At 44.6% G+C, this 25,616-nt stretch overlaps 2 protein-coding genes and 1 long non-coding RNA gene across 3 annotated transcripts in view; 1 reads left to right on the plus strand and 2 right to left on the minus strand.

Annotated features, from left to right (window-relative positions):
* The window catches only part of CD151 (CD151 molecule (Raph blood group)), a 48,097-nt gene extending 39,916 nt beyond the window's left edge, over positions 1-8,181 (minus strand). The window contains exon 1 of the mRNA XM_066610428.1: positions 8,023-8,181. The gene's annotated coding sequence lies outside the window, so the exon portion shown is untranslated. The remainder of the gene's footprint in view (positions 1-8,022) is intronic.
* Positions 7,888-12,707, plus strand: LOC136635282 (uncharacterized). Its single transcript, XR_010793385.1, has 4 exons — positions 7,888-7,940; positions 10,678-10,749; positions 11,651-11,728; positions 12,379-12,707. It is a non-coding gene; the product is annotated as an uncharacterized lncRNA (long non-coding RNA).
* A 7,662-nt stretch (positions 12,708-20,369) lies between these two features.
* The window catches only part of CRACR2B (calcium release activated channel regulator 2B), a 56,349-nt gene continuing 51,102 nt past the window's right edge, over positions 20,370-25,616 (minus strand). Inside the window, exons 16-19 of the mRNA XM_066611182.1 lie at positions 24,110-24,224; positions 23,124-23,231; positions 22,336-22,412; positions 20,370-20,703 (exon numbers count right to left, since the gene is read on the minus strand). Coding sequence (XP_066467279.1) covers positions 20,619-20,703; positions 22,336-22,412; positions 23,124-23,231; positions 24,110-24,224 — 385 coding nt within the window. The 3' untranslated portion in view covers positions 20,370-20,618. The remainder of the gene's footprint in view (positions 20,704-22,335; positions 22,413-23,123; positions 23,232-24,109; positions 24,225-25,616) is intronic.

A 25,616-nucleotide genomic window follows, 5' to 3' on the forward strand; every position in this document is an offset into this window, starting at 1 on the left:
ATGCTATAACAACCATTAATAACCTGCTCTGAATTCTGACTCAAGAACTTGCACAGATCAGTACCTAGAAAAAGCTCAAATTCTGTGTCAAAACAAAGGACATTTATTAAAACACTTACAAAAAAAACTAGGTGTCTTCAAATTCTGTGCTGAAAATATAAACATTTAGAAAAAAGAGATTAGCGGTCGCATGTACAGTCCCTCCTAGCAGGTTTCCAATCTAAGAGGCAGCACACCAGGTATGGGAAGTGGTTGGAAAAAGAAAGAGTTCAAGAGGCAAACCACACAAGAGAGGCCTGAGAAAAACAATGAGCATTTAAAATACTTCCTGAAGATGTCTATGGATGAAGCAAGGAAGGCATGGGGAGGGCTATCAATGGGGGCTCTGCTCCACAAACCCATCTTCAGAGGGAGGGGACATGGTAACAGGAAACTCAGGGCCCAATCCTAAACTTTGTGCGCTGGCTCACCGCCAGCGCACACTGTCGCACTGGTGCAATCATGCAACCCTTGTTATGTAATAAGAGACACATTACACACACACACACACACCAATTGCAGGAAGACACAATTCACTGCAGTGCTATGTTCTACTTGACCTAGAAAACAATCTGGACATGATTTCAGGTTGTGCCATTAATTTACCTGCAATGAGCAGAGCTTTCTAAAGAGCGCGCGCCAGCTTACTGCTGGTGTGCACTGTTGCAAATGTGCCATAAGGCCCTAGCACCAGTGCTAGCCAGTGCTGGGCTAGCGTTGGCGAAGCATCAGAGCTCAGCTACTCGGCAGCGGAGGAGACTGCTGGGCAGTAGAGAGGTCGGTGGGGTGTGGGGGGAGGCTGGGAGGAGGCATTCCAGGGCAGGGGGAGGTGGAACGGGCAGGGAGAGGACAGAGGAGGTCCCTTCTCCCGAGGAGGTGACAGTGGCTGCCTGCGGTGTGTTGCATGCAGCGGCAGCCATTTTTGGTGCCACTCCCACCCTGCTCAGAATTGGGCTGCCTGGCTGCAGGCGTTGGATGCCAAAATTTCACAAAATCCCGTTTCAGAGCGTCACGCTCCATACAAGCTTCTATTCTTTCACAGCAAGGCCTGCATAGGTTTACTTCCTGCCATATTTGAAATATAAGCATGTTTGCTACTATTAATGAACAGGAAGCCTAATGCCATAGTCCCAATCATTTTTCAAAGGAAAAGTGCTCAGAGACAGAAATATACAAAATACTGGTCAACATCAATGTTGCAGTCCTGTGCACACTTATGGGTGAGTAAAAAGCACTGAACTTTCTCAGGGTTTACTCCTGAGAAAACAGGCAAAGGATTGCATGGCCAGTGCTGCTTTTTCACTCAAGTTCCACCTTCTGCTCTCTTGCTTTGGCAGCAACACTAACCACCAACTAAGCTGGGTCCCGAAATTAAACCTCAAGAGTCAAGACAGAGCGTCAAAATTAACAGCACTTGTTGCTAAAATCAAGAGGGCTTCTCTCTCTTCCCCAACCAGCGCTATATACGTAGTTTGGAAAAGAGTCACCAAAATTGTCAGAGGGCAAAATCAGTGAGCAACTTGAGCATGGAAAAGGTGCCAGCTGTTTCAAGGCAATTACTGGCTGGCCAATTGCCAGAACTGGAATGGGGAGGGGAGAGAGGAAGAAGAGAAGTCACAGCAGTCCTTGAACTCCACAGCACACCCTGACAGCCAAGACCCTCTGAAGAATGAGGAATACATTCCTCGGAAATACTACACAGTCAGCCCAACACCAGCCCAGTTCCCATAGCAGACACTCTGCAGCCAACCAATGGAAAGCATGCACAGGAAGAAAAAGAAAACAGACTAAGGAGCTACCAGAGTGGTTAATAGTAGATGAAGCAGTAGGCTGTTGACATCCCTTGATTCCTATGCCCTGAGATTTTAAAATAATTTTGCACAAAAGAAGCTCTAGTGTTGCTGATTTCTGGAAACCAGTTATGAAAGCAATTTGGCAGCTGAAGCAGACAGAGGTCTGAGAGCAGGAGTGACTGCAGGCAGCTAGCATTAGGCCCAGGACTTTCCATATGATCACTTATTTTACCCAAACAATATAAATGTACAGTTCTTATTCATATTGTTCTATGGAATCCTTCCCCACTCCATCCTTCTGTGTGTGTTTGGAAGGTAAGAAATACTATATTTTTACAACCATTTAAAAGCCCAGTATTTTATATGCTGAAAATGCCACTCTTCCTCCATAGCTATGCAATGACACAAGTATCATGGTTGCCTGTCTGACGAAATATGAATGGTGACTACCAACACACCTACAAACACATCAAGATGGTATCATTTGGCAACTTTTTGAAAGCACTTTAGAGAATGAGAAGGAATAGGGCCATTCTTCTCTCCATTCATTCATGTACACATATCTTCAAACTGGGATAGATAGACCATCGTATAATGACTATAGTTGGGACAGGCACACACACACATTCACTCACTCTATCAATGGACAGGGACAACCTGCTGCTCACACCACAACAAAATCCACAATACTACACAGTCATCCCAGAATGCTGTGGGATCCATCAGGTGAACAGAGAAAAGGCAGAAAAAGATCATTAAAATTCTCAGGTGAGTGGAGCCACTTCCCTACAAGAAAAGGCTAAAGCAATAGGATTCTTCAGGGTGGGGGGCAGCAAAGGCAATTAAGGAGGAGACGAGGGAAAGGGGGGCAAGAGCAATGGGACAGGACTCCTGAGCTAAGAGGAAAGAGGGGGCATATGGGATATTCTGATAGGGGGTATAAAAGTAAACTACAAACAAGGGCCTAAACTGAGTCCAGAAGGAACACATGAAATGTGCTTTGGTGCAAGAAAGGCAGAAGCAAATAAAAGTTATCTTCAGTATCTCATGGAAGAGATGGACTGTAGGTTTGGGGTACTATAGCATGCGTCATGTTAGGAGTTCATATATCAGCAGCTGCTGTAGGATACTGGTTAAGAGACTGAGCTGTGAATCAGGACATTTCTGTTTGAATCTTGCCTCTGCCAAGAACTTACTTGCCTTAAGCAAGCCACTCCTTCTCAGCCTCATCTCCCCATCTCCAAAGGAAATAATACCTTAAGGGCCTTATTGCAAGGGCAACAAGTGTTATGATTCATATGGAGCACTGTGAACACACCAAAACTCTGCACAAATGCTAAGTTATTAGGATTAACTGTGGATTTTTTCACATCTGAGGACATTAAATGGCACCTGCTACCTGTTGTTTTTAGAAGAACCATAAAATGTATTCATCTGCATGGCTAGAAGCAAAATTCAGGCTGCCCACAGGAGTGACATCTTACGTGACACTTCACAATTGGACTGGTTACATTTTAGAAGGCCGGTCCGCTATTTTAGGAGCAGTAGAAGTTGTGCTCAACAGTTCCAAGACTGTCTTTAACTATTAAGTGAGGGGAAGTAGACTACGTGGGATAGCAGATCCCAGAGGGAAGATGCTTCCAACCTCGATCTCTCTGTGCCATTTAAAAAAGAAGACTCATTTCAAACCACAGGTCGGGTTTTCAGACATTTTCATGCCTGAACAGGCAAACCAAGAAAGAGTCGGTACTGCCACAGAGATGAACATGAGATCCAGGTGTTCATTTTCTGTGACTCCCATCCCCAACCACCCCTGGCACTTCAGCGAGGCATGGCAAAGGGCCCACTAGAAGCAGAACCAGCAGCATGATGTGCCCATTTGCTCTATTAGGTTCTACACAACCTGATGACTGAAAACATTTCTCCGTTTGCATCTCTGCCTTTCTTTTAGTTGCTCTTACTGTATTTTAAACATTTAAGGCCTCTTTCTTCTCAGCCTCTTTCTTCTCAGCTGGAGGCTAAAAACAGCTACCAACAGTTTTAAAAAATACATAACAAAATCCACAAAATAAACTAATGCAAACCATCAGAAGTAGAACAACAGAAATAAAACAGATGCAAGAAACTCACTTGTCAGTTCTGAACAGCAGCAACAGAATCAAACACTTTATTTTCAGAAAGCAAAAGATATAACAAACCTGGTGAAGGCAACCAAAACTTTGAACAAGCAGGCAATCCCTTCTTGCATATTGTACTGGATTTGTTATGGATAAATTTTTAAAAACACACAGACATACTCTCTTTGCCTACATCCATCTACTGTTGCTCAGTTATTGTGCAATGAGTTTAATGTGACCTGTTGCCACAAGATGCTGGGCCAGAGGTGAGGATCCAGGAATGGCATGTTTTGGAGAAAATTTAATTCCGTTAAATTGTACCCTACAGACATTCCCTGCCTAAGAGTGCTCAGTTTAAGGCTGCAACTCAAAATACAGCTTACTAGGGAGTAAGTCCCATTGATCACAGTAGGACTGTCTACTGACTACACATAAACAGGACTGCACCTCAAGTGTAAAAATCAACTCTTTATACAGGGGGGAGAGACAGATGCAACTGTGCTTGCAATCAACCAAGGCCCAAATCCTAACCAACTTTTCAGCACTGGCATAGCTTTGCCCATGGGACGTGTGCTGCATCCTGCAGTTGGGTGGCACTCACAGCAGCCTCCTCAAAGGAAGGGAACATTTGTTCCCTTACCTTGGAGCTGCATTGCCCATGTCAGTGTTGGAAAGTGGATTAGAATTGCACCCCAAGTGGCATTATACAAACAGTATGGCCATTTTCAATAACCACTGGGTGTGATTCTGGCAATAACCCCTTACTCAGTAAGAACCTATGAATCTACGTAGGAACAGGATTTCATCTTATTAAGAAGTAGACACACTCTATACCTATTAAATTCAATGGGCATAAGTACTTCTGACTCTCCTCACATCAAAGTGGACATGGTTCTCCCAAAGTCACAAAGGAAGCCTGAGCCATCCAAAGCTCCTGGTATCAATCTAATCTCACACACACACACACACACACACTATCACCTGTAAGGCTCAACGTCTTGTCCCGAAATTACTTTTTGCACCCCCTCATTAACTTATTCTCCAGTTATTTCCTATCTGAAACCATCGTTAAAATGTAAATACTAGAATCAGACTCATCATTTCAAAACATACATAGGTAAATATATGCAAGGTTAAAAATGGACTTTGCTCCTTTAAGGCTCGGTTCCAGCCCTAGATGTAGCCAATGCCAGCAAATTCCACTGGCCCTGCTTTCAGCTTTGTTTGTTCTTCAGATCCTAGCTACAGTTGCCCAGAACTGCCTACAGGTCTGATTGCCCTTTGTAGCTCTGCAAGGACTCTTTCATTTTCCCTTCACAGTTTCCTTTTGGCTAGGCTGCCACTCTCACTTTCTCTCCTCACACACATGCCCATGTACATATCCACACCCATGCCCAGCTCAGCAACTGAGGATAGGAACAAATTACACAATTGCAAGAAGCACATGCCCCTTTGATGGAGACCATGTGAACTTTACAACACATTTGAGAATTAAGAATTATGGGTTTTGGCATTAACCAGCCTTCCACTCCGACAAAATACAACACTGAAAAGCAAAGTATTTTTCAAAACTGTAAGGACCTTTTCTTATAGCACCATGAGACAGATTGAATTCACATGAGAAAAGGACACCCTGGTTAGGTACTTCTGTAGGTCAAAGACCTGTAACATTCACACACACTTTGTATGTAGTGGAATACATGCCCACAGACCTCTTGCCAGTGGCTAGGGAGAGGGCAAGGGAAAATTCCTCTCACTGCTGCTGGCTGGGAGTTGGAAAAATCAGGACTAGATTTTTATGGGAAAGGAAGGAGGGTGTGTTCTCTTACAAAAGTCTCGCCAGAGGGAACAAGAAACCACCTTTTCTTCACAGACAACTTGGGGAGGAAAAGGAGATGGGATTTCTCTCTCACACACAACAGGACTGAGCATTCTTGCTCATGTATGCATATGGGCTGATTGCAGGAAGACAAAATTCCTGTGTGATTTAAACACCAAGACACACATGTCTCTCGTGCACAAGTCAGCAAAGTTCTTTTCTCCTGCTTGTGCTGCTTCAACCAGTCTGGGGACAGGAAACCAGTGGCTGTTGGGAAAGCTGCTTTCAGAACAAAGCACTCTTCATGTGCTCAGAAGCATGTTTAGCATGTTCCCACTGGAATGAATCACAAAATACTGGACCCTGGGAGGATGGTTGAGAGTGTGCTGTGGAGATGGTAGTGTGCACATAGAAGTTTGGAGAACATAGGGGGTATTGGGAGACAGGTGGAGGGGGGTAGTGGGAGACAGACTGAGGTGTGGTTAGTAAGCCAAGACTATTTGAGGACCTTCGTTTGCCTCAGAATTTGTGTGTGCTTCCACTGTTATATGTGAAGGGGGAGCATGTGCATCTCTCCCATGTTGAGATACACACGCTGTTTCCACATCTGAAGTGCATGCACCTTACTGCAGAGGAAGAGGAGCAAGTTCCCTCATCACAAATTACATTGGAGACAACAGTTCACTCCAACTTCTCCAAAATGTGTGCATGTACCTTCAGTAGTCAAAGCAGACTGGTGCAGAAAACAGAGGCAAAACATTGTGGGATCCTGGCAAAGATTCCATACCCATTCAACATTCAACACAGGAATTTTAATACTGCATTACTGAAGTTCTGCAAAGTATTTTTATCACTGAGAAACACTTATAGACAAACAGAGGTGGTTTCCACCAATTCCTAACGCAATCTAATAAACCACCTTGAAAAGGAGTACTGAAGTCACTAAAAGCAAACCTTGATTCTGCCATTTCAAAAATTCAGTTTCAGTGCATTGTTTTCACCAGATGGGACCAGCGGACAAAAATGCCTCCTTTATAATCACAAAACAGATACCTGAAAGCAGCATCAGAGGGTCATCGCCTGCAGCGTATTCACTTTTTCCGGTTCAATAATGGGACAGTAGGCCCATTCAGACCCATAGAGGTCCCAGATAGCAGTCCACTAGGTTTTGGGGTTTTTAAATACACTATAAAAACCTGCCAAAGCTGTACGCTGTGGGCAAGAGACTGCCCAATCATCATACCACCTTCAAGTCTCTGAACTCCATCATCGCTACACAGCATGACTTCACCTACCTACCAACACAAAATAATTGACACCTGAATTTTTGCCCCAATTTTGCTAAGCCCTGTATTCTATATTGCTGATCCTTTAATCCCGAGTTTGGGTGAACTAAAAAAAAAACCACAACACATGTAATGAACTCCACCAAGGCACACCCAAGCAGTCAATACTAAAGGCTAGACAGGGAAAGATTCATTTTCCCACATCCATGTGTGTGTATGGGGGATATTGCTGTCACCTTTGTCAAAGATGCCCAAAATAAGGAAAAGCACAGATTGTGATGGAATATGCTGCAGAATTCCGATGTGCAGAAGTTTAGATTCTTCTAGTTAGGAAGCCTGCATGGGGCGGCCAGGTGTAGGCAGTGAAGTGGGTTATCGAGTTTGAAATAAAAGAGACAAAAACACATTTATCAAGCCAGTCACGCAGAGAATCACACGCAGAAAAGAGCTGGGTGGAGGGGGATCACATCTTGGGCGTTTGAGGGCCCAACCCTAACCAACTTTCCCAAGGCCTTTCCCAACCAAGGCCTCCTCAAGGAAAGGGAGTGTTTGTTCCTCTACCTGGTGCTGGGAAGTGGTGAGGATTGCACCCTGTGTCCCAGGTGCCTAGAGGGGAAGCGGAAGGGCCTTTCCCCCAAGTTGGGGTTGCTCTGGCTGCGATCACAAGCAGGCACCTTCCTGGATTTCCCAGCCCACTCACTTCCTCCCACCGCGACTCGCTTCCAAGCCCGAGCGGAGAGGTGGGGGGCCTCTGCTGGGGCTCCTTCACCACGCCGGGCTGCGGAGAGGAAGATGCCGCGCCCGCCAAGAGGCCGCTTTCTCGGGCCTGCAGCAGCCTCCCTTCCCTGCTCGGCTCAGGCTCGGGCTTCCTTTGTTGCCGCTGCAGGTGGGCTCCCTCCCCACGCCCAGCGCCTGCTGCTCCCCGCCTTGCCGGCTGCAGGAGGACCTCCTCCCCATCAGCACCGCACCTTCTCCCCGCGATCCGGGTGGTCCTCCCTGTCGCGCAGCGAGGCTGGGGATTCCTCCGGCAAAAGTGCGGCCTGAGACTGCCAGCAGCCGCCTCTGCTCCGCGGACCCTCCCAGTTCCCGGCGCCAGCAGCTGCTTCGGTCTTCTAACTGCTGGAATCAGCTCTGATACTTCTGGCCGGGGATCCGGGGACGCCTAGTGGAAGGGCGAGATCACTGCCGCCCGCCTGCACTAGAGGACGCAGCTGGATGCAGAGCACTGGGAGGGAGGCTGCTCTTCTGGGTTAGGTTCTTTAGGATGGGTTTGTCCTCTGGCAAATAAGAACCTAAGAACAGCCCCACTGGATCAGGCCATAGGCCCATCTAATCCAGCTTCCTGTATCTCACAGCGGCCCACCAAATGCCCCAGGGAGCACACCAGATAACAAGAGACCTCATCCTGGTGCCCTCCCTTGCATCTGGCAAATCCATCTGGGGGATCTCCCCAGACACACGCAGGTCTGAGTCACCCAGGAAAGTGCGGTGAGTGGGGTGGTAGGTGAGGCAGGGCCTCCCCACCTGTCCTTCAAAAAGCACCACCGCTGTGTGAGATGCCAATCTCCACGCATGCGTTGTGGGTGCTTGGGCACCTCACGCGGCGATGGCAATTTTCAAAGGACTCCGGTGAGGAGGCCCTGCCTCACCCACTGCACCACTCACCACATCTTACTGGAGTCACCTAGAATGAGGAATCCAAATACTGTACAGAGATGTCTCTCTGTAGGACTTCTGTAGGGATTATGCAGGGGATGGATAGAGAGATGCTCTTTTCCCTCTCACATACCACCAGAACCAGGAGACAGCTGCTAAAATTGAGTGTTGGTACATTTAGGATAGACAAAATAATATTTCTTTACTCAGCCTATAGTTAGTCTATGGAACTCCTTGCCACAGGATGTGGTGATGGCATCTGGCCTGGCTGCCTTTAAAAGGGAACTGGACAAATTTGTGGAGGAAGAGTCCATCGCAGGTTACAAGCCATGATGTGTATGTGCAACCTCCTGATTTTAGAAGTGGGTTACCTCAGAATGCCAGATGGAAGCGATGGCACCAGGATGCTCCCTGAAGCATTTGGTGAGTCACTGTGAGATACAGGAAACTGGACTAGATGGGCCTATGGCCTGATCCAGAGGGGCTGTTCTTATGGATTGCCCTTCTGTCTGGGAAGACTTGCCCCCTTTTAGGTCAACCATGATGCTACTCAGCATCGCCTTCCTTTGGGCAGTTTGAACCATTTAGCACTTAGGGAAGTTTCCCTAAAGGCAAAACTGTCACACAGTTGGTGATGGGTGGCTTCAAGCCAATTGGACCAATTGCTCCCAATTGGGCCTCGCACCTAAAACTCCACCACACCAGGATAATCTAGTCTTGACAAATACACAAAAGAACACCTTGCAATGGACTCCTAACAGCACATTGCAGGTTTTATAGAGAACAGCAACAATTTAGATTTTCTTCTGAATTCTTCGAAAGTCAGTTGTGTTTGTTTATACTGTTCATATTTTGAAATTTTATTTCTCTCTCTTTCACACATAACAAGTGTGGCTGAAAAGGCCAATTCGGGAGTGACAATCCCTTCCACACCGGGAAGACAGTGCAGTCTGTCTCCCTGGCTATGGGCCTTCCTTCTTTGCCTCTTTGCCTCAGACTGTTGGCCAAGCACACCAGAGTAGGCATTCTATAGAATACCTAGGCATTCTGTACAATCCCAGATAAACTATGTAAGGTCAGAAAGCAATAAGTTCTTTCATACTTTGCCTGGCATTCTACAGAATCCTTAGACTCTCTATAGAAAGCCTGATAGCCCAATCCAATCCTAACCTGCCCTGGAGCAGGCAGGGTGACTGGCCTGTGCTGCATCCAGAGCAGGGTTGGGGCTGGCTGTGATGCAACTCGACAAGGGGAAGTAATTCCCCTTGCCCCAAATAATACGGCATCAGGCCAAATGGGGCTACTCAGATCTGCACCGCCTAGATAGGTGGCGCAGATCTGAACAACCTGGTGTTATGCCAGGCCACCGGGGGGGGGGGGGTAGGATCCAGTTTAAGTGCCATATCTTGGCACCACCACCCTCTCCCAGGCCCAGGCTGCTCACTGGCCCTCCCTAAACCCCCTTGCTGACCTGATTTGGCCAACGCAGACTTACCTGTAGCCAGTGCAGCAGAGGGCTTGCAGCACCCTCAGGCTGGCATAAGGGACTTATGTTAGCCCAAGAGCACTTTTGGATTGTGCTTTGAGTTTCCCACAGTGCCTGTAACATATACATAATTAACTACAATGAGAACAGTTCTATAGTCAAATATGAGAAACAAGAAGCACTTATCAGATTGGGACCTGAGAGTAAGTGTTGCTCGTGCCAATGGCTTCATAACCAACCAGCTGAACTCTTAATGTCAAATGACAGTACAGTGTGTATCATGTGTATCAATACCCACATTAAAAACTCATGCACAAAAGGTAAATAGGAAACAACTTCAGGAGAGCTGGTCTGATGGACCTTCACCCAGATGTTTTAAATGACAAGAAAAGAAGCCCTTCTTCAGGGCCAGCTCCAAGTTTCAGTGGGCTCCCAGCATTGGGCTCCTACTGCTTTAACTTTCTTCTTTGGGCCTTGGCAGGCTTGCTGAGTGAAGGTGGGCAAGATGCAGTGGCAGATGACTTCACCCCTCTTCATGTTGCTGCTGTCATGGGTGAGTTTGAATAGCAGCAGCAGCAGGTGCTCCTTACTGTCTGCACCATCTTGGGTGGTGTGGTGGTGCCATTTTCCCAGATGCCTCAGGCTCTGATGTAGCATTACTCCAGAATGACACTATGGCGGGGGCCCACCTGCTTGGCAATAAGGGGAGCCCAATGGCAGGGACTGGGAACTCAGTGGTAAGTGGGGTGGCAGATAACTTATTGATCATGTTGGTAACGCCTTACTATTGTTATCACCAAAGTGCTGCTAATTAAAGCTTGCTTTGCCCTGCTAATTCTTGAACCCATCACATTTTCATAAAGTTTCAGATGTAATTCTAGAAATGAATGGCAGTACTGGCCAGTTTGGATGTTATTTTCCCCCCTGAACAAGCCCCATAGGTTAAATGATATGGACGTATATTCGCAATGTACATGTGTCATGGCCAGGGCTTGTGGGGGGGGGGATGAGATCAGTGAGATCACAATATCTGTGAGATTGCACTGGTGGGGGAGAAACTGTGAGGCAGTACATAGGCTCATCAGACTCTGGGAGGCCTGCAAGCAGGAGAAAAAGACACACCTGTCTTCCACCATTGCTCCCCTGCAACTGGTATTGAGAGGCATAGTGCTGCTATGAGCTGGGAGGTAGCACATAATGAGCATAACAAGTAGTCATTGATAGACCACCACTGATTTCTCAATCCACTTTTAAAGCCATCCAAGCCAGTGGTCATTGCTACAGCTTATGGCTGGAAAGTTCACAGACTAATTATGCACTGTTTAAACTCCAGATCATTTATGAATAAATTAAAAAGCATCAGTCCTAATATAGATCCTTGGGGGAATTTGCTTATTTCTCTCCAATGTGAAAAGGTCATTTATTCCTCTTCTCTGTTTCCTGTTCTTTCACAGTTACCAACACACAAAGGGACCTGTCCTCTTATTCCATGACTGCTAAGTTTACTTAAGTTTACTGCTACGTTCACCTTGGTGAGGGCCTTTCTTGAAAGTTTACTGAACAAAGCTTATCCTAGTAGAGCATATGTGAATGTGACATCACCCTAGATCAGTGATTCTCAAACTTCCCAAGAGCTTTATTCCTGGGGTAAGTCTTTACAGGGGAGGGGGCGAGGGTAGTGATGCGACCCCCAGAATCACATCACTGACAGAGGTGGTAGGGGGTGCTTTTACTTACAGGTGGCTGCAGGACATTGCAGGAGGAGCAGGGAACCCCGTGCAGCCCTTCGCAGGGCTCCCCGAGTCTTAGAACGTTGAAAAAGCATGAGTGCAAAGCACTTCCAACAAGGAAGGCTGAGTTAGAGCAAGAGCTTTTATAGTCTCCATGGGTTTTCTACTTTTCCCTGGGTATTAGCACCCCTCCATTTCATCTGAACAACTTATGTCTCCATGTGTTTCTGGCTTGGTCCAGCTTGATTTGCATGTTTTCACTGTGCAAGAGGTGTGTGGCAAACAGTTCATAGTTGTCATGTGGCTGTATTATACTTCCCTGTATTATAGTTCTCATGTGTATTATAAATAAGCTCAGTTAAATTCATTCATTCAGATAAGTTCCGTTTCTCATGTATTCATTTATGTAAATTTATTCAAATTTGAAATGTAAATTAATTCTTTTTTTCCAGGCCCCTGACACAGTGTCAGAGAGAAGATGTGGCCCTCCTGCCAAAATATTTGCCCACCTCTGACCTACAGTAAGGTCGACTTGGAAGGCCAGGATGTCATACAGTTGTTAGGGCTACAGAACTGCTACGCAGCATATACATATTCTACTGCTCCAGAGAGATGAAAAGGCCCATTAAAATTCCAGACACACCGTCCCCTTCCCCTTTTATATCTTTACATATAAATATATATTTGTATTTACAACACCTGCACCCTGTTTTCTGAGGCCTGATAATGGGGAAAAATTGACATTTGGAAAAGAAGTGAAGAAAATATTTTATTAAATGTTTACTAGGGAAATTGGGCTATTTGACAGCATGGTATGTATTTCAGTTTTCCTTTGCCTAATACATACCTTCAATATATACAATTTTCCTTTGCTACTGTCTATGATTCTATTATCTTATGATTCTACTTTTTTGGCCTTATAACGTTTAGAAATTCTCTCTCTCTCTCTCTCTCTCTCTCTCTCTCTCTCTCTCTCTCTATATATATATATATATATATATATATATATATATATATATATATATATAATCTGTATGTGTCCCTGGAGTTTTTACTGCATTCTGTGTTTTTCTTGATTCTTCTAATATCAGTTTCTGAGTGTGCTGGTGTGGTAAATGTTCCTAATTTTTGGCCGTCCCCCATCTTATCACTTTTGGACTTTTTTTTACCCTTTCAGAGGCTTCTGTGAGGCCTCAACATCCTAAAAAGGCTGCTTGGTGATCCATTTGTGAGCAAGGGTACAGCTGTTTGTACCGTTGTATTTTGTTTGAGCATCTTCTTCCCCAACTGACCACTAAACAAAGACCTTCATTCTGAGCCTCTTCATTGGACTGTGAAGCCCACCCAATTTCCATGACAGCTGACCCCAAAACATCCAATTCCACAAGTTAAGCAGAGTTAATGCCACTTGCTACATAAAGTGGGGTTAGCCCCTCCATGTGGTTTGCTCAGGGCCAACATTAGAAGCATCTGTTGCCTCCCCAGTACTGGCCAATTCACCATGCTGCACGCATGTGTGTTAAGACCAGGATCCTGGAACAGCATCAATTAGAGTAGAGAAAGTACTCAGTTGTATTTGTATCAGGTTTTATATTTTTCAAATCTCCTTTGCCAACCATTTCTTCTCTGTCCCATTTGTTAGTTGCTCTGTGCCTTGTTTCAATGCTTTGCATTTCTACATAAGAACAGCCCTGCTGGATCAGGCCATAGGCCCATCTAGTCCAGCTTCCTTTATCTCACAGTGGCCCACCAAATGCCCCAGGGAGCACACAAGACAAGAGAGCTGTATCCTAGTGCCCTCCCTTGCATCTGGCATTCTGACGTAGCCCATTTCTAAAATCAGGAGGTTGCACATAAACATCATGGCTTGTAACCCATGATGGATTTTTCCTCCAGAAATTTGTCCAATTCCCTTTTAAACACATCTAGGCCAGATACCATCACCACATCCTATGGCAAGGAGTTTCAAAGACGAACTACACGCTCTTCCATTGTGTTGACTTTTCTGCACTGCAGTGATTCTTCTGTATTTTAAACTGCCTGATCTCTGCTCATGCGGGAGGGAACAGCATGCTGCACCTCTCAGACTATCACATTCTGCTACTGACTAGTTTTAAAGTGGACCCCTGGAACTTGGGGACTGTCTGCTAACTTGGGAGAGAGACCTTCCCAAGGCAATCTCTTTCTGTCTGGGTTTCCTAGCTTTGGGTGGTGATAGCAACAACTACTGTTTTTTTCAGTCAGTCCCAGTCAGAGAGTGAAGCAAGGAGGTGGAAGCCATCACTAAGATCCATTGGTGCAGTGATAGTTTTCCCCCTCCCCTTTTAATTCCTTTGTGTGTGTAATACTAACCTTAGAAATGTGTGTTGCTTCTTGAGTCCATCCACTTAGGACTTTCAGATCAACATGGAAGGTAGAACAGTGCTCAGCAAGGAAAAGGTCATTTTGCTTGGAATAGGAGTGATGAGGCTGCATTTCAATTCTCCAACCCTTTTCTACTATGCAGATATGCTGTTACCGTTCTCTTCATGTCTTTCCTCTGTCCCGTTCTCTTTTCATCCTACATTTCCCCTATGACTACACTTGTTGGACTCAGTCCAGAGACTGAATGAGTGAGTTTGTTTTTTGCTGTGACAGAACAGCTGAGGGTCACTAATTCTGTATCTAGGTCTACTGAAGCTAAGCAGGCCTGTCTCTGGTCAGCAGCAGAATGGGTGACTGCCCAGGAACCCCACCATACTTCATATCCAAGATAGAAAGAAGGTGATGTAATATGTAATTTATCACATAAATTACCTGACATTATGTAATAATGTAATTTATAAGAAAATTCCAAACTGAAATTCTTTCTTATAAACTATTAGCTTCCCATTTTAAAGTTCCATGGTAAACTTTGGGCTGGTTGATGTTATTTTACCTGCTGAACTGGCCCCCTGCACTATAGGATGTGCCTGCTCATGACGTGTATGTCTTAGCCCCTCCCTTCATTCCTCCAGCTCCTCTGTTAAATCTCCCTAATCACCAAACTGCTTTAAGGCAACTAAGGAGATTTTGAAAGAAAACAGGAGAGCGGGATGAAGGGCCATGACCAGGGCCTCTGAGAGGAATTTTATCAGGGGGTACAATTTTTCTTTTGGGCCCCTTCCCAAAGAGGGTGATGATGAAACAGAGTGGGGGGTGGCAATGGGGGGAAAACAGGTAGGGGGAAAGTGGCAACAGCCAGAACATGGAGTCCAGGTCTACCGTCTTCCCAGTGCAGAGCTCAGGTCTACCTGCTTGCCTGGTGTTGACAGCTAGATACAGTAATACAGAAAACGAAACACACTCTCAGTCTCTCTAAAATCTTTCAAATATAAAAAATCATTGCAGGAGATGAGTGTCATTGTATTTAGGCTCACACTAGAATGGTGTACACCCAAATGGACTTCTGTGGTACCTGCAGTCCTGCAGCTGTGTCATTGAGCTCCTATACACTCCCTCATGGTTAGTCAGTTTCCTCCCAGCTGTGACACTGTTAAGGAATGTATGCATTCCTGGACCTGGTGTGTATGGCTTGTGGCAGTAGTCATTAACAACTGCCCACGGTAATGCCCCCAGCATCCCTTGTGAGCAGTGAGTCTGGATGAGATTGGAAAAATGTAAGATTCTAGGAAATTTCTGGGCCCCCTTTCTGACCCTGGGCCTGGGTACAAACTACCCCCTTTACCTCACTGATATTGTCTAGCTGCATGAGGAATACTGGTTTCACAGATATTGTCTGTGAGACAATTCCTGCATGAGGAATACTGGTGTACAACATGTCAATCATTTTCTGTGCTAGCAGCATCTCTTTTTAGAACAAAGTGAATCACCACTTCCCTGTTTTGTACTGGCTAAAGAGAACATTTATTTTCAGTGCATTCTTGTGTAAATAGAACTTGAATTTGGCCTGAGCAAAGGAACAGCCAACAAATGTGGATAATGCTGGGAGATTTAGTGCAGCAAAAATACTCCCCCCCCCCCCGTAATCAGTCTCGAATCATTCATGGACCTTGTAATGCGTTTACATTTCAGAGCTCACCCTTTTTGCCTGCATGCAGGTTTTCAAATCCCAGGACTGATTGCAAGTTCATGTTACCTTTAAGAAAACAGCTTGGTTTCCTTCATGTAATCACAGTTTGTCTCATGGTAGACATAGCCATGCAATTCATCTAATTAACTGGGTGGAATTTTCATTGAGTGAGACTGCAGAATCATACAGGAAAAGTAATTCATGGGGTGAACAACTGGCTGATTAGCATATCTAGATTTCAGATGTTATACCATAGACACTTAGAAAAGGTTCTGGAACCAGGATTGTTGTGTAGGGCTGATTCCCTCACTCTCACACACAACCCTCTTGTTCACTTACAACTGAACATATGAACTGCTTTTGTTGAAACCTATTACATCTGAGATGATGACTTAAGCAATGATATGAAAATCTGGCTTTGGTGTTTGATAATGGCTCATTCACACATGTAAACCAACTGTTGAAATTGCAGTCATTGAGAGATGAACATACTTGCATGGGTGACACCTCCCCCCAGCTGATGTTTTGTTATCAGTGTTTTCCAATCTATTGTTATAAAGAATCTCTTCAAGTATGTTAGAAATCTAATCTACTCAAAGTAATTCTTCTGTGCTAGTTGTGTTTCATGCTTCCTTTTATGGATGTTATGAAGAAGTTTTAAAAAATCACTTTGGCTATACTGAAAGCCATACGTAATTTCCTGTAGTGCCAAATACCTAACAGATCTTTTTGAAGAATCTCTGCCCCACCCTTGTGCAGTACAGCTGACTCAGAGAGCTTTCAAGTATATCAGGGCTTCTCAGGAAATGGAAGAAGCCAGGGAATCTGAGTCACTTCTGGGGAAAAATTGAATGCGATTCTGAAGGAAACACTCATTACAAAGCAAATGAAAAGAACAGTTTCTGCTCTTGCCCCCCTTTTTCACAAATCAAGAGTACTTAACATTTACTAAAAGGCAGACTTATGGTGCAATCTTATGCATGTCTACTCAAAAGTAAGTCCCATTATGTTCCATGGGGCTTACTCCCAGGAAAACTTTGATAGCACTGAAGCCTTAAGGATGCTAACAAGCAGAATGCACATCCCTCTGTCTGGCTTTCCCTTCCAAACAAGTGGGACACAAAGTAAAATGCACTGGTTTCTACTAGTGTATATAGATGACAAAACCACTACTGACTGTGCCATCCCTATGACTCGCTTCCTGTTCTGGATGCCCAAAATCCTCTCAAGAAAAGAAAACAAACTCAACTTTCCTTCAAAAAGGAAGCAGCTGAAGTTTTATCATCCTAATTTTTAACCAAAAAGAGGATTATGGGTAACCCAGTCACAAATGCAGGTACAACCCATGGTCACAGTCTCCAACATGAGTGAAAAGATGTATACAAAACTGCTTCCTTCCTTTGGCTGCCTGTGCATAAAACAAAGTCATTTGTTTATATTTCAAGTGACTTTTGTACTGCCTTGATTTTTAATTCAAAGCATGACATCTATTCAATACATCAGATCAAACTACAAATGCTGTTACTGTATCTTTTAGGCATTTCCTCATGCATGAGTCATATGACAGCAGAGTCAGATGAAACAGAGGAATGAAAAACTGCTCTACTGATGAGTTGTTGTCCCCCCATGCAACTTGTTTTGCCATATGAACCTCATAGGACTTTGACTGAGGAGGATGCCCTTTTTGAAGACAGACTCAACCATAGTTCTGTGCCCTCCATTATTTCCATGTCAAAAATTAGCCACATTTGTTGATCAAGTTATCTCAAAGAGCAAAACAGCACCACCTAGTGGCTACTTGCATTAACAGTGAAGCGAGGTGGCAAGAGATGAAACAAACATGAGGACAGTGTGTTCATGTGCTCAGCTTTGATGAAAACATGGACCAATGCTCCAATCAAGAATTGTCCCATGAGACAGAACCAGTGTAGATTTGGTATGCAGATGGGCAAAATGGGGAAGCCATGCTGCACTTGCATAATAGTTCCATGGGCTGAAGAGAGGAGAGGGCACAGACATGTGGAGGAAAAGCAAAAGAAAATCCATATCCCTGTTGCAATGTGCACTCTCATGTTCTGCATGCCAAGAGAATCCACAGGCACCCTTGCAAGAATCACAAGAGCTGGAATTGGGACCACATGGCACACCTAATTCCCCTATCCCAAGATTTGAGAATTCAAAATCTTTCTACAAATTCCCTCTTTCCCCCGAAGTCACATAAACAGAGAGTATGAACTGATATTATGAATTATTCCAATGCTAACTGCTCTTAGAGGTTTAGTTAAAATTAAAAAGTTACACATCCATTTTCTTCTAGTTTAAAAACAGTTTCTTATTAGACTTGAGAAGCAATTTTTTTTTCTTCCTCTTCCATAAAATATTATTCAGTCTTTCCTCATGTTGCTTATGTCACTCTAGGAACATTACAGAGGAGAAGTTCCGTGTGAGGTGAATTCGACGTGACTTCTGTTTTTCCCCCTGAAAAACTGGAAATTAACCCCCTGTGGTTAATTGAAACCATAGATAGGGTGGAATGCCACCTTCCACCCTCTGAAGTCGAGAGAAGCTTCACTCCCCTCACCTCTGGAGGCTCATCTGAGCCCAGCAGAGGCTGCAGACATCTGTCCGTAGCTTCTGCCAGGCTCAGACTAAGCCTGAGAGCAAAACGACTTCTGTTTTTCCCCCTGAAAAACTGGAAATGATGTTTTTAATGTCTATAAGGCAAACCATCGCTTCTGACTTAAAAAAAAATAGAAGTCACGTGTTTTTTGCTCTCAACCTAAGATGAACCTCCAGAGGTGAGGGGAGTGAAGCTTCTCTTCTCATGGCTCTGGAGGGGGCGTGTGCAGGGGGGCCACAAACCCAATCCACAGATACTTGAATTGCTGTATCAACAAAGCTGTTTTAAAAGAAAGGCACTTCCACCTAAGTAGACTAGACGGATAGGTGTACTGTTCAAAAGAACAAGAACAATCTCATGGAGGAATGAGAAATGCACACTATGGTTCCAAACTGATCATATTTATTCCTTGGCAGGGAGTTCCTGCTTAGTTACAGAATGTATCGGCAAGAGTACAACCTTGTTGGCATTTGTTTTCTTCTGTTTAGGCAGCTAAGTGGACCTCCTCTGGTGAACAGCATCCATTACAAGGAAAATAGCCCATCCCTGGTATTACACACAGTATAAAGCTTGGCTTCAAAAGGGCTTCTGCCCTTTTGCTACCAGAAAGCCACTTCCACTCCCAGAAGGGCCGTATCTGACTTTGTGGAAAGGTGTTGCATGAAAAGAGTGATCCCCAAATCCAGTGAAATCCGACTATTTTGCGCAAGATCCTTTGCACAATTGCTTTTCCAGACCTCTTGATAGCCCACTAGACTTTATATGTTTCAGCCTAGATCTTCCTTATTAATTTTGCTTCTTGGACTATAATGCAACCTCTGCTGCATTGTAAGAAATTGTCCACCAGGATTTGCAGTTTCACAGTTCAGCAGGTAATAATTTTATGCTTCCACTAGCAGCTCTTTGGATCCAACCCTTTTTGTCATGGCACAGCATTAACTGAACAGCTCTGTCTCTGAAAACACTCAGACCAATCTTCTGTTAACAGCCAAGGTTGCTTAATCATTGAGGCCCATTTGCCTGAAGCCCAGAACCCTCAGGTATGCCAAGCCCTTTCTGTTATGCCATTCTCAGAACTGAATAAAGCAAAAATAATGTTTATTCTGGTTCGAGCTCTACCCATTGTAATGTATACATGTCCATCTCTTCATTGCCATTTAAAACTTTTCAGTAGTATTCTTGGGGCAGTTTTTATGATGGCATCTTTGCCTCAGCAAACTTTTGCTACCATTTTTGTGACAGTAGTTTGTGTTACAAACTATTACTATTACTATTACCGTTTTCCAGGTAATTAAGGAGCAAATCCCTGTTTCAATCTTAACCTCTGCAAATCTTCACTGTGTTGCAAGAGGTTAAGCAAGTCACACTTGGAAGAAGAAATGCCATCACAGGATGACCAGATTCAAGAGAGCCTTGCTGTTCTGAGGGGTTCTCGGGGGAGGGGGCCAGGGACTCTTAGCTTAAGGATAAAGCACATGTTCTGCTTGTAGAAGATTTCAAAGTCAGTCTTTGGTGTCTTTTGTTAAGAGCATAAGAGCACTGCAAGCAGCACAATTGGGAAAGGTCTCCACTTGAGACTCTGAAGACCTACTGCTAGTCAGACTAGGAAATATCAGGCTAGGTATACCAGGTGCCTGACATTCTTATCTGTATTATTAAATAAATCCAGTGCAATTACTTGTCTGTACATTTCCTGTTTCCAAGTATCTTTTTAAGACCCTGTAAAAAAGCAAAACAAACCTGTTTGGTTTTACAGAGACACTGACGGTGCTACGTCTCCGAGCTGCTGCTCGGAACACTCCCATAAAGCAATGCAAATATAGCTTGGGTGATTTGCAGCTACAAGTGATGCCATGTCACTCAGAGGTAATGCTCTATTTATATAAATAATTTGAAATCTTCCAGTTTCAACACTGTCAATGACAATTGTTTCTATTTTGCTTTGAGGAAACCCATTTGTTTATCCTGTAGGTTCTCTTTCTAAATCTGTGGACATATTTCTGAAGGACAGTTTGTGTCTGTTACAAGCAGCATCCCTTTCTCATGTTGTACATCTCCAGGTGCAAGGCCTGCCGCCTTTGCTTGTCCTCATGCACAGTCAGCAGTCTGGAACAATAAGCACATTAGTGGATCAGCATCAGGCAAGGCTAAACTGTTAGGTTGTTGTTTTTTGTTTGTTTTTTTAATCCAAACATACAGGCCAGTTCAGGTAGTCATCTCCAGTGGACTGCTGGGGGATGAAAGAAAAAACCAGCCTGACCCACAGATTTGAAGTTGACCATGTAATCACATTAACATAAATGGAGATCAAAGGGTACAATGTTTTGTGTACTTACTGGATAAAATGCCTCCTGAACTCAATGGGACTGAGTTCTAAGTCTGCACGTATAGAGTTGAGCTGAATATCATCTTATTAGTTGGGGCTATAGCCTTGCTTCCGTTCCCAAGTCATACATGGGGGCAATATTCTCTCCTATCTCAAAAGAGTGCAGTGGTGATGCTGCATAATATCTGAACATCTCACAGTCTTGACCCTTAATAGTACCAGTTCATCAATTTTGATAACCTTACAAAAATATTCCACTCTATACGGCGTACAGAATATTTCTCATTATAGCATAGTAGTGTTCCCAGAGTCAGTGTTGGGAAGTCGAGTCAGTGACTCAAACTCAAGTAAAAAAATGTGTGATTTTTGCTTCCTCTGCAATTCATAAGGCATGTGGAAGACTCTGAAAAAGACTCGAGTCAGAGTCCCCATGACTTGGCACTCGTCCCCATGCATGCTGACTCAAGTCTGCCTATGTCTGGGGGTGCTTACATACTGTTTCTGTGGCATGGAAAACCTTGTGGGGCCATAATTCTGACCGGTGAGCAGTAGGGAGTTCCAGTCGGGAGGCAGAAAAAGGTTAATGTGAGCAGGAGCAGGAAGGCAGAACTGGGCTCTCTTTTCCTGTCTCTGATAAGAAGGAAGCCATGAATGATCAAGGATGGTCATTCTCATATTTCCATTGGCTGAGGCAGGGCAGAAGGAGGAGACAGCATGGTTGGTGGGGGGAGGGAGCCTCACTGAATGACCGACTACAGTGGGACTACTTCTGAGTAGGGCTGCCAAGGATCAGGTCATCCTGGGAAGCCTCCCAGCTGCTGCTTGTGACCCTCCTCCCTCTTGCCACTTCTCTCCCAGCTCTCCCACACTCCTACCCTGTTTACAGATGGGCAGGGACATTAGGGGAGTGTTCAACGAGAACTCTGACACACATACAGCATGGTAGCAGCCCTGTTATTTTTCCAGTGGGCTTTTTAAAGGGCTTTTAAAGGAGTGACTTGAGTTGAGTCCATTAGAGTCACTAAAGGGTGACTCGGAGACTTAGAAAGTGCCCCCGTTAGGACTCTTTTTCAAGCTGAGTCATGGGGGACAGTGACTCTGCAACTTGACTTGAGTCAAGCTCTGCTGGGTTTTCCCATCCCTGCCCAGAGTGCATCGAGTTCTTGCCAAACACAGATGGAGATTTATGCTCACCCACTGGACCTTTATTACTCTGAATAACTGGAACCACCCTGTGGTTGGTTGCTGTCAATAGCAATGACCCTATTGCTGTCATTTATCATGGTCTCCAAATGTGACCCAATATGCTTTTGTCTACCCAGCAACCAGAACAGCTTCTAGCAATTTTGTCACAGCAGGATGAGAAACAGGCGATGCTTCTGTTCCTTTTCCTATTAGGTTGTAGCACAAACCTTGCCATATGCAGCATGGGCTCCAGAATGTTATAGCCAGTCTTTGCACTGCACTCGTAGAAGACAGCCTCGTACTCCTGCACAATGAAAATGAGGCAGATGATTGTGGTTCATCAAGACTTACTCACATGCAGCTATTTTCAGTGGGATCACTGAAGAGATATACATATGAATGCTTCTGAGCCAATTCACATATTGCCTGAGCAGCAGCAGAATTGCTTCTGTATAGCTACTTCCTACACTGTTCCAATAAGTCTGTAGGAAGCACTCATGCAAGTTGACCACTTGACGTGGTTACTTCTCACATGTCACCAGCCCCCTTCTTAAATAGGCTTATTCCAATTGCACTGGGATTCACTTCCGAAGTATGCTTAGGACTGCAAACCTTATGATAGACTTTTCTGAGATCCTGTACTATGAGTCTTAGGGCGCAATCCTAACCCGTTATGTCAGTGCTTCCCAGCACTGACATAAGGGCAATGCAGCTCTGAGGTAAGGGAACAAACTTTCCCTTACTTTGAGGAGGCCTCCGTGAGTGACACCCAACTGCAGGATGCAGCACACGTCCCATTGGCACCACTATGCCAGTGCTGGAAAGAACTGGCATAAGGGGTTAGGATTGCACCCTTAGTTTCCTTCTGTGTCTGCAGAATCATAATCTGAAATGCTGCATGCATAGGAGCTGCTCTATTGTTTCCATACATTTTGAACAGGATGGAAGATGCCTCAAAACTACAAAAATGGGAAGGTTTAGTGCCAAGAAAAGCAAGAGGCACAGAGAACCAAACCTTTGCCAGTCTTTCCCCCTCAGCTTTCAGCACTTTTGGTGCCTTCTTGTCTGCTGCATCTATTTTGTTCCCAAGCAGAAATACCACTGCACCGTCTTCAATCACATCCTGCAGAAGATAGGAGAAGTTAGTTCCCCAGCTCTGCCCCAAATTCAGGGACTGTGGTACACAGTACATTCATGACCCTTTCTGGTGTGGTGACCTGCTTTTCCTATAACATATAGGCTATATGCGTGTGGGGAAGTTTGAAAATCTGGTTCAATGGTGTCCCACAAAGATAACTTCCATGTTTGCTCTGAGGGATATTATTCTCTAAAGTGTTTGCATACCCTGTTTAATTTAGGCCAAAATAGAAAGGGAGAGGAACAATTAAAAAGACAAGGAATGAACACTGTATTCATTAAAAGATATTAATACTTGAATACTATCAGAATTTGGTCATCTGCCATAATCATTCAGTGTGAAGGCCTCAATTGGAGGAAAGGGTGTTCCTCCAACATCTTGTTTCTTCCTCCCTTAGCTCTCCACTTCGGTCATGGTGGAGCCATCAGGGATTTCTCCTAATCAGGGCCCTCAGAACCATGGATTGGCTGAACCATGAATTGTTAAGTAAATCAGGCTAACGCTTTTTCTGCTTCTGCATCACTGTAGTAAGGATATGCTTTTCTACTCTGGGTTTTTTGGGTGGGGTTCACCTCCACACAAACAGATACTTAGAGGAAGGACAATGGCTAAGTGGTAGATCATGTGTTGTGCATGCATAAAGTCCTAGGTTCAATCCCTGGCATATCCCAGCAGGACAGAGGACAAAATTCCTGTCTGAAATTCTGGAGAGCTGCAGCTAATCAGTTTTGACAACCCAGCCTAGTCAATAGTCCAATTCAGTATAAAGCAACTTTTGATCATCCTATGGCCACTGAATACAAAGGAACATGCTGGTCTTTGTAAAGCAATCACATATATGTTCACTTGCAGTTTTGTTCTACCTGGACACAAGTCATCCAGTTTCGGACTGCCACGAAGGAGCACTCTGCAGTAATGTCATACATGACTAGGATTCCATCCACTCTTCGAAAATACTGCTTAGTGATACTCCGGAACCTAAAACCAAATCAAATCCGAGAAACTTAATTTAAAGAGGGCCCAAACCTATCCAACATTCCAAATGCAGCCCCAAGCTAAGGGAACAAACATTCCCTTACCATGAGGAGGCCTCCATGACTGCGCCCCTTCACATAGGATGCAGCACATGCCCCGTTGGTACTGCTGCATCAGCACTGGATGCAACAACCCACTCTGAACCTAAGCTCTCTGCAGAAGCGTAGCTAGGTCATTTGACACCCGGGGCCCATAAATTTTTGTCACCCCATATGAATTAATTAATTATATTGTTTAATTAATTAATTCACTTTTTATACCACCCTTCCTCTAAGCAGCTCAGGGTGGTGTACGTGGTTCCTCCCCTTATTTTGTCCTCACAACAACCCTGTGAGGTAGGTGAGACAGAGATAGTAATAGTCATGACATGGAATGAATAACAATAATGGCCAGAAAAATAAATGCAGTGAATATTTCCCCACAAGCAATGGATGAAATTCTGCATCAAATGGTATAGTACATGATGGTATTATTCCTAAAAGCCACCGTTTCCAGAATTTTGGTCACTAGGGTGTCACCCATCCCTCCGGATGTCTCATTGGCCTGTTCTGAGTTGAGGCAGTGGTTCTCAAACTTTTAACACTGGGACCCACTTTTTAGAATGACAATCTGTCCAGGACCCACCAGAAGTGATGTCATGGCTGGAAGTGACATCATCAAGCGAAAGAAAATAATTATAATTAAAGAAAAACAGATAAATAAGGGGGAAGCCAGCCCTGTTTCACCAAGTGAATTTTCTCTGTAGCCTGCCTGCAATAACACCCCTCCACAAATAAATCAGTGAGATTTTCAGCCCTCCCCAGTGCCCACCTTAACAGCTCAAGCCTCTGGTTTATTCTTTGGGGGGGGGCTGCCTTCTGGAGCATTTGTTGAGCTCCACTTTCATCAGATGGGGACCATGCAGCTAGCCTTGCATTCCTCTGTGCCTGACTTGACCAGGATCCAAGGCACATTTGCTTATTCACGAGTAAACATGACAGTGTGGCTTACTTTCACTTTCCATAGGGCTCAATACATTCATCTGCTTGGAGGGAGGGACTTCCTTCTTGGGCGTTTTTTGGGGACTGCTTTCATTGGATTCCTCTCAGCCTGCCCTTTCCGATGAACTATGGCGTGTTCGCCTACTCATGAGTAAACACGCGATATGGCTCAGTTTCATTTTCCATAGGGTTCCATGCATTTTTTGGTTTCCAGTTTTTTGGCCATAACTTTTGCTGGAAAGGAAATATTTCAATCTGGATATTTGCATTGCATTCTGCTGGAAATTCCACACCCAATGGTAAATAGCATGATGGGGTTACTCCTAACCTTCGTGAAGTTGGGGCATTTGTGGTG

Source organism: Tiliqua scincoides, chromosome 1 (genome assembly GCF_035046505.1).
Source record: "Tiliqua scincoides isolate rTilSci1 chromosome 1, rTilSci1.hap2, whole genome shotgun sequence".
Taxonomy (NCBI): domain Eukaryota; kingdom Metazoa; phylum Chordata; class Lepidosauria; order Squamata; family Scincidae; genus Tiliqua; species Tiliqua scincoides.